Source organism: Sinocyclocheilus anshuiensis, unplaced genomic scaffold (genome assembly GCF_001515605.1).
Source record: "Sinocyclocheilus anshuiensis isolate Anshui unplaced genomic scaffold, SAMN03320099.WGS_v1.1 scaffold175, whole genome shotgun sequence".
Taxonomy (NCBI): Eukaryota; Metazoa; Chordata; class Actinopteri; order Cypriniformes; family Cyprinidae; genus Sinocyclocheilus; species Sinocyclocheilus anshuiensis.
This window is the reverse complement of record NW_015548208.1, coordinates 662048-670421: the sequence shown is the minus strand read 5'-3', so window position 1 is coordinate 670421 and position 8374 is coordinate 662048. Positions and strand designations below refer to the sequence as shown.

General features: G+C 37.8%; 1 protein-coding gene across 2 annotated transcripts in view; it reads left to right on the top strand.

The window, feature by feature from the left end:
* LOC107653674 (importin-5-like) overlaps positions 1-8374 on the top strand; it is a 47678-nt gene that overhangs the window by 22322 nt on the left and 16982 nt on the right. For both annotated transcript variants that reach the window (XR_001630254.1, XM_016440455.1), the window contains exons 8-14: positions 1536-1656; positions 3025-3112; positions 5499-5605; positions 5696-5820; positions 5911-6000; positions 7165-7338; positions 7762-7980. Coding sequence is in view for 1 of the 2 variants with exons in the window: in XM_016440455.1 (XP_016295941.1) it covers positions 1536-1656; positions 3025-3112; positions 5499-5605; positions 5696-5820; positions 5911-6000; positions 7165-7338; positions 7762-7980 (924 nt within the window). In the remaining variant the exon portion in view is untranslated. The remainder of the gene's footprint in view (positions 1-1535; positions 1657-3024; positions 3113-5498; positions 5606-5695; positions 5821-5910; positions 6001-7164; positions 7339-7761; positions 7981-8374) is intronic.

The following is an 8374-nucleotide window of genomic DNA, read 5'->3' as shown; positions in this document are numbered from 1 at the left end:
ACTTTGTCTTCTAGAGTATAAGTATGTTTATTTTACACGTTTATTTTTTAATCCATTTTCAAATGATTTAAAATTTATTAAATATGAATTAAAATGTAAAAAATTGATATCTGCTTTATATCGGTCATCGGCCATCCAGCTTTCCAAGATATCGGCATTGGTATCGGCTGTCAAAAAACCCATATCGGTCGACCACTAGTGATTAACATTAATAATGACGGACAGCAGCAGGTAAATTAGACTGCTGTCCCTTTAAAGGGTTAGTTCACCCAAAAATGAAAATTAGGCTGTGTTTTACTCACCCCCGAGGCATCCTAGGTGTGTGACTTTCTTCTTTCAGACGAAATCTTCTTCTTTCAGACGAGTTATCGCACTGAAATCATGCGTTTTAAACCATACGAGTTTAAACTTCAGTTATAAGGTTTTCTGAGAGCACACATCTGAAGCACATGGACAGAAAGCTGCTGTCACAGCATGCGAGTACTAATCTAAGTTCTCATTCACACACAAGTTTACGTTAAAAACACACGAGTTACAAAAACAGTCGGTTATGTCTGTGAAGGTAAACAGCTGGGAAATAAATCACATGTTTATTTTAGATCTGTGTGGCAGCAGCAATATACAGTAGCCTAAATAAATAAAAAAATCCACTGCTCTCTTGACTCCTCTGAGGCTGGGACTCTAAATAGTGTTCTGTGCTCGTCTGTGCAGCCAAAGACAGAATGCCTCGGGGGTGAGTAAAACACAGCCTAATTTAAATTTTTGGGTGAACTAACCCTTTAAGACCGACTGCACTGATCCAATATACTGCGATACATCCGGTTTTCACCCGACTATTTGTTTATTTAACAGATAACCGACAGTGTTTACGTGAATACTCCACACGGCAGGCATTTTGACATAATTGTTTGCATATTTGACCATTCAAGCACGAAAGAGATTTGTTTTCTCGATCGCATGCTGTCTGAGAGAGAGGGGCTTTCAGTGTGTGCGCTTCGGCTGTGTGTCAGTGTTTAATTTTATAATATACGTTTTTTTTTTTCATTTATACATGGCATTTTATTGAGAAATCACAGAACAGTGTTGACAATACATTTCCGCACTGAATGATTCTGTGCGCGCGCGATCTGTGCGTGATGTACGAGCTACTGTCTGTAGCCTGTGTGTGTGCAGCAGCGCATTAGATTAGAACGGCGAGTCGACGTCAAGCTTAAAGCGTCATGGCAGAGCATTGAAGTCGATCAGTCGGTGCAACCCCTTATTTATATAATTTATCTCACAAATTTATATAATCACAAATTGATCTCTTCAATTTAATGCTTGGAAGTTGCCATTCCCGTGCACCTTCCACAGCCCGGTTGCAGAAACATGACATGGGCATGTAAGAATGTTGATCTTAAGACTAAAACCATGTCCTGCTTTGAAAGTGTAAATGATACACAAAGACTCATTTAAACCATGTGATATTTCATCGATTATGTCAAATGCAGAATCATGATCATTTTAGTCCATTTATATTGGGTTTTCCTCTCCAGTTGTGCGCAGACACCAACCTTACGAACATGCAGCGGCAGCTGGCTCTGGAAGTCATCGCCACACTGTCTGAAACTGCTGCTGCCATGCTGAGGAAACACACCAACATTGTTGCTCAGAGTGGTAAGAGAGACATTTAAAGGGAGATATTCTTTATAAAAGTTAAGAGTCAGCCACGCCTACCTAAAACGGCTCGTTCTAACACGTCCCCACATGTCTACATCGCTCTGTGGGAAGATTTGCATAAATCCGCCCAAAAGTTCACACAAAGAAAGAAGGTGTAACTTTTATTCTCGCTGTAGTATTGTTGTTGCCGCCATGTCGTGAAGGTGCCGCCATGTACTTTGTTTGGCCTTCCAAAAGAGGACGATATCCACTTCGTCATGCCTGGAGCTGATACGTGCTGGTCGTTAAGGTGTTTCAGAAAGGCGGGGCATAGAGGAGAAACAATGTACAGTATGTGGAAAATGTTTTTTTAACCTTGAACCGCATAAACGTATTTCATTACATCAAATACACAAAATAATGTTCTTTTTAGCAACATCATATGACCCCTTTAACGCTTCATATGTTACAATGCTAATTACCAGAGGTAAAGCTAATGAAAGTGAAATTTGTCAAGCTTAAAGCTACTAAAAGCGTGTCGAACTATACAACTTAATGCATTTTTGTTTTGCATCAGCGTTTTGTCAAATAAAAAATGACTTTCAAAAACAGCTGATCTATTGTCACACTTAGGGTGCTTTCACACTTGGTTCGATTGCTCCCCCTGACCCCTCTGGACTGTTCACATTATATTATTTGGGTCTGAACCGCGGTTCGTTTGCGTCATCAAGCCAGCAGCTGTACCCCGTTGCTTAGTAACGATGGCGCAGGAGAAGACTGCAAAATGCGGAGCATTGCTCTCTTCAGTTTTATTTATGCTTTTGAACCGTTTGTTTTGTTTCCAAAGCTTCAGTACATAACGGCACTTACGTCTGCCTTACGAATGTACTGCAAATGCGCTAAAGAACTCTGAAGGCGAACAGAAATGAGATATACAGCTCTCTGTTTGCAGCGCGTCAGGAAAGTGAGTGAAACAAACACACACATTTTTATCAAATAATACGTCATTAATAGCGGTTCACTTCCGTGATTTGGTACGATTACGTTCACATCAGCAGTGAACCGTACCGGAGTTCACTTGAACCGTACACCAGACCACCCCTTTTATGCCGACTCTGGTATGGTTCGCGGGTGTGCACCCGAGTTCGGAAGACCACGTTCACATCATCCAAACGTACCGAACTCTGACGTCAGTCGAACCCGGGTGCGCACCAAAAGTGCTAGTGTGAAAGCACCCTTAAGAAAAATGAAGTCAGGTTGATAGCGATGCTAATTAGTTATCCTTCTGACATTGCTAATTACTTGCAGTTGTGTAATGCTTAACCATTGAAGGGTAAATAGCCAGCTGCTGTGATGTTTAATAATTTTGCATGTAAATGTGTTCAGTACCTCAGATGTTGAGTATGATGGTGGATCTGGAGGAGGATGAGGAGTGGGCCATGTCTGATGAACTAGAAGATGATGATTTTGATAGGTGAGTTTAATATTTGCATAAGAGGTATAATCAATAATTTTTCGGGGGAGCAGCAGTCAATTGTGTGCTCATACAAAATTGACCAATCAGTTTTATTCTTCAGGACTGGTTAATTGACATACTGGTAATTTCCCATTACTAAAAATAGTTTACTTGTGCAGCTTGCAAGGATTTGATATCTGTGCAGGGTTTTAGCAGGGTCTTAATTTGCTCTTCCTCAAATTAAATTGGAGCTAAAAGTCTTAGATTTTTTAAGTCAAGGCATTAAATGTTACATGTGCTGCAAAAATGAATATCCTCCTTTCTATTTTTGTCTTGGTTTCTAATACAAATATCTAAACTTCCTATAAAGATACATTTACGTGAGATGCAAAATTAAGATATGAAGTCATGTTTTTTTTTTATTGAAAACTAAAACCTTAAAATTATTACTTGGAAAATCTTACAATATTTTATTTCAGCTAGTTGACCAGGCAAAATTTCTAATTTATTTATTTCATCTTGTAGTTATTTTACTACATCAAGTTAAACTAGAAATTTTGCCTTGTCAACTAGCTGAAATCTAATATGTGACCCTGGAGCACAAAACCAGTCTTAAGTTGTTGGGGTATATTTGTAGCAATAGCCAAAAATACATTGTATAGGTCAAAATTATTGATTTTTCTTTTATGCCAAAAATCATTAGGATATTAAGTAAAGATCATGTTCCATTAAGATATTTTGTAAATTTCCTACTGTAAATATATTAAAACTTAATTTTTGATTAGTCATATGCATTGCTATGCATGGTGTATAAATCAATAAAAAAATTGACCCTTATGACTGGTTTTGTGGTCCAGGGTCACATATTTTATTTTAAACTGAAAAATGAATAAAAACGGCTTAATAAACAAAACTGACAAAAAATAATTAATAAAATGACTTGAAATTAAAAATGAAAAAATAATAAAGTTGATTCAAAATGCTAATAAATAGGGTTGCATGATATATCGAAATATCTCAAATGTAAATATTGCGATATGCATATTGCAACGGCATGCGATATCTGAATTATTTTAATAATAGGCTACTTAAATCAAAACGTTGCAAAAGGTCAACATTTTAGGTCGACATAGCAGAGAAGTGCTTGACGTTAAAAAGAGTTAAGTGCAATAAGTTGCAGAAAACAACTCTTTGCCGTCTCTTATTGCTGTCTGACTTACACCTGAAGCGGGTGCACAAGCTGCATCTCGGACAGCGTGTGATCTCTTCAGTTTTCTGTGCGCATTGCCGCCGCACGCGTGCGCACAGATACGCGTTTCAGACAGCGCGAACACAGTTGATTTCGTCTTTCGTATCTCCTTATGTTTAAACAGACACATACACAGAATTATGTCAAAATACCCGTCTTGACAATCATTCTCGTAAACGCAGTCAGTTATGTTTTAAATGAATGTAAACAGCTGAGAAAGAAATCGGATGTGTATCATTATACTGGATCTGTACAGTCGGTCTTAAAGAGACAGCATCCTATTAATATGTAAATAAATATATCCTATAAATATTTATTACATTAAATATGTAATAAATGTGCTGCTAAATGTCACTAATGTTTACCAAACAACAAAACACCGCTTTAACAAAGATTAATCTAAATTTAATTCATACAGTGAACACTATGCAGTGTTATTTAACACTTAATTATTAACTTTCTGTACCTGAATACTACTGTTTATTTTATCTATGCTTGTATTGCTTTTTCTTTTTTTTTTCTTTTTTTTACTGACTGTTCACTTGCCTTTGATCATGTTTGAACTTTCTTAGGCTATAGTTTTTGCTGTGGTATATGAAGAAGAAAGTGTACTTTAAGTAATAAAATAAGTGGCATTCATTTTTTTTGTTTGTTCACATTGATGTTAAAATTACTTTTTCTGATTTGTGACATTACTTTTTATGTAATGCTAAGACACTGCTGGTCACTTTCAGAAGTTGTAGTGATGCTTTCTTTTCCAAGAAAGAATGTGAAACATATACTGGTTATATAATTTTCATTTTTAAATATTTTAAAATATAATTGTACTTGATTTTACACACTTAAGTCAATATCGTATCGAATATCTTATTATTTATAACAAGGTATTGCATTTTTCTTCAATATCACACAGCCCTACTAATAAACTATAATAGTATCCTAATGTATCTTAAAATAAAACTTGTTGGAAGTTGTATTTTCATACTTGTTAATTCAACTTATTGTGTAGACGTTTACATTTTAGAGCATAAAAACCTGCTGTAATGGAGTGTGGCATTATTGCTTTGAAATGCCTGTCAATAATGCTTCATTGTTTCTGATAATAGATCATTTAAAAGTGTGATTTGACTCTTTCTGGTCTCTGCTCCTGTTCAGTAATGCTGTTGCTGGTGAAAGCGCTCTGGATAGGATTGCATGTGGCCTCGGAGGAAAGATTGTCCTTCCCATGATCAAACAGCACATCATGCAGATGTTGCAGAACCGTGAGTAGATGCATCAGGATCTGTTGTTGTGATCGCGTTTATAAAAAAATGAGATTTTTGTTCAGAAATATATTTCTAATTTCTTCGCAGCTGATTGGAAGTACAGGCACGCTGGTCTGATGGCGCTCTCTGCTATTGGCGAGGGCTGTCATCAACAGATGGAGGCCATTCTGAGTGAGATTGTCAGCTTCGTTTTGCTCTTCTGTCAGGATCCGGTAAGAAAACCCGTAAATCACAGCACTTCATTTTTGATGCGTTTTAACAAGTATAGACGCTAAACTGAGCCTCATACTATACCCCTTCAGCACCCCCGGGTTCGTTACGCCGCCTGTAATGCTATTGGACAGATGGCCACAGACTTCGCCCCCACCTTCCAGAAAAAATTCCACGACAAGGTATTGCTTGGTTTTGTTTTTACACACATTTTTCCATTTTTTTCCCTCACCGAATACAAATGCAGTTATTTACCCATTGTTCATGTTTTCCATACAATGAAAGCGGGAGGCTCCAAAAAGGAAAGGGAAAAACACAGCAGTGCACTGTTCAGAGTCTTCTGAAGTAGTTTGATCATTTTAACAGAAGAAAGGGAAGAGTTTTTCACAAGTCTATGTAATCTCTTGTGTATTGCATTAGGAGTAAAATTGTGACTCTTTCAGTGTTATATAAATATTTAACTATGACTACTACTGTATTTAATGGTTTTGGTAAAGTTTTTTTATTATTGGGTATAAAATGTAGTTGATTCATATAAATTACTACTATAATAATAAAAGAACTTGAAAGAGAATATCAAACAAGATTAGAATGTGTGAAGGAAAAGGCTCTACATGGCAAGTTCTTCAAATATCTGAATGAGCCGTTCGTAGACAAGGAAGCCAGTTTAACTTGAAGTTCTGGCCTGAAAGGAGAAACAAAGAGCCTGATCATCGCTGCCAGAATCCTGCAGAACTGAAAAATCCATCCCACGCAGGTCTCTACCAGGTACCACGAATGCAAGATCCTCAATCTGCAGGTCAACAGTAAATGTAGCATGTGTGGAGTAGCTGAGGAAACAGTCGGTCACATCATTTCCGGTTGACGCAGTTTGTGAAAGTACGTCTCACACAAGTTTTTCAAATTACTTTATAAGTTATTTAATGAAGAAATATGAAGGTGAGTAGTACCTCACCTTCAGCATTATAATTATTTCACCCGCGCCGGACAGAGACTGAGACTGTGTCGCTGCATGTCGTGCCAAACCACTCACAGCAGCGTCATCAGCTTGAGATCGGCCTTTTTACAGACCGCCGATCAATCATCCCAACGTGATTTTGGGCCGATAGTGATCGGTAGCCGATCAATCGGAGCACCCCTAATATTATTAATCTTTATAGTAAAATATGTTTTTAAATTACAGCCAAGGTTTTATTTCAAAAATTGTGCCTACTTTTTTTTTTCTTTTTCTTTTTTTTTTCCCCTTTTTTTTTTATAATGTTTGGGCAAACTATCCTTTTAAAGCTTTTTGATTTCCCATTTTGTATCTCACCTGTCACATTCATCATTGCTCTCTTTTTCTGTAGGTGATCTCGGCACTCTTGCAGACCATGGAGGATCAGTCAAACCCTCGTGTCCAGGCCCACGCAGCAGCCGCCCTCATTAACTTCACTGAGGACTGTCCCAAAACCCTGCTCATCCCCTATTTGGACAGCCTCGTCCAGCACCTGCATGTCATTATGGTCGCCAAACTCCAGGAGGTGTGTCTTGCCTCCTATCCCTTTCATTTCATTTCATTTGTTGGATTGGTTATAGGGAGTTTGCTGCTCCTTTAATAAGTTTAACTCCGCTGCGAAGTGTTTTTGTTTTGTGGAAACTGCAGTTTCTTCATGTGTTTTCTCTTCTGTTAGGTGCACAAAACTAACGCGGTGAGATTTAGTTTGATCTGTATTAGGGTCTGTTCAACTTCAATTCAGAAATGAATGCAGTTTCATTTAAGTTTGCTGAATTTAAATTCAATCGACCCTCAATTCAGATGTTAGGAGGTGTTGTGGAATTGTGTGATCACCATTGATTTGAAAGTGTGAAGACTTCTCTGCATGCAGTGTTTGACACTATTGGTTTGTTCTGGGTGTGGTTTATGGTGGTGAGTTAATGCTTTAATGTTGGATTTTATTCTTCAGTTGATCCAGAAAGGCACCAAACTGGTGCTGGAGCAGGTTGTAACGTCCATCGCCTCAGTGGCTGATACTGCAGAGGAGAAGTTTGTGCCCTATTACGATCTGTTCATGCCCTCCCTCAAACACATCGTAGAGAACGCTGTTCAGAAGGAGCTTCGTCTGCTCAGAGGAAAGACCATTGAGTGCATCAGCCTGATCGGCCTGGCTGTGGGCAAAGAGAAGGTGCTTTTTTTTTTTAATTAATTATTTAAATTAATGTATTTTAATCAAATTTATCGTTTTAATTTTATTTCATTTTTGTTTACATTTTCTCTCTTAAAGCTGCCGTCCATAACTTTTTTTGGTTAAAAATGATCCGAAATCAATATTTGAGCAAGTACATAACCAGCCAGTGTTCAAAACTATTGCCTTAATTTAGCCCGATTCACAACGGTTATCTTATAAGAATGTTTTCTAATTTGAGTGGTACGGGTAGGTTTTCACGGGAAATTCGAGCATGGCACTGCGTCATTACGTCACTTCTGTAAACATAAAGAAGTTGTCCCGGCTAGTAGGCTATCGCATGTGAGGATCCTGCAGGTGGCCGATCGTTTATAGCCTTTTCTCACAGCAGCCA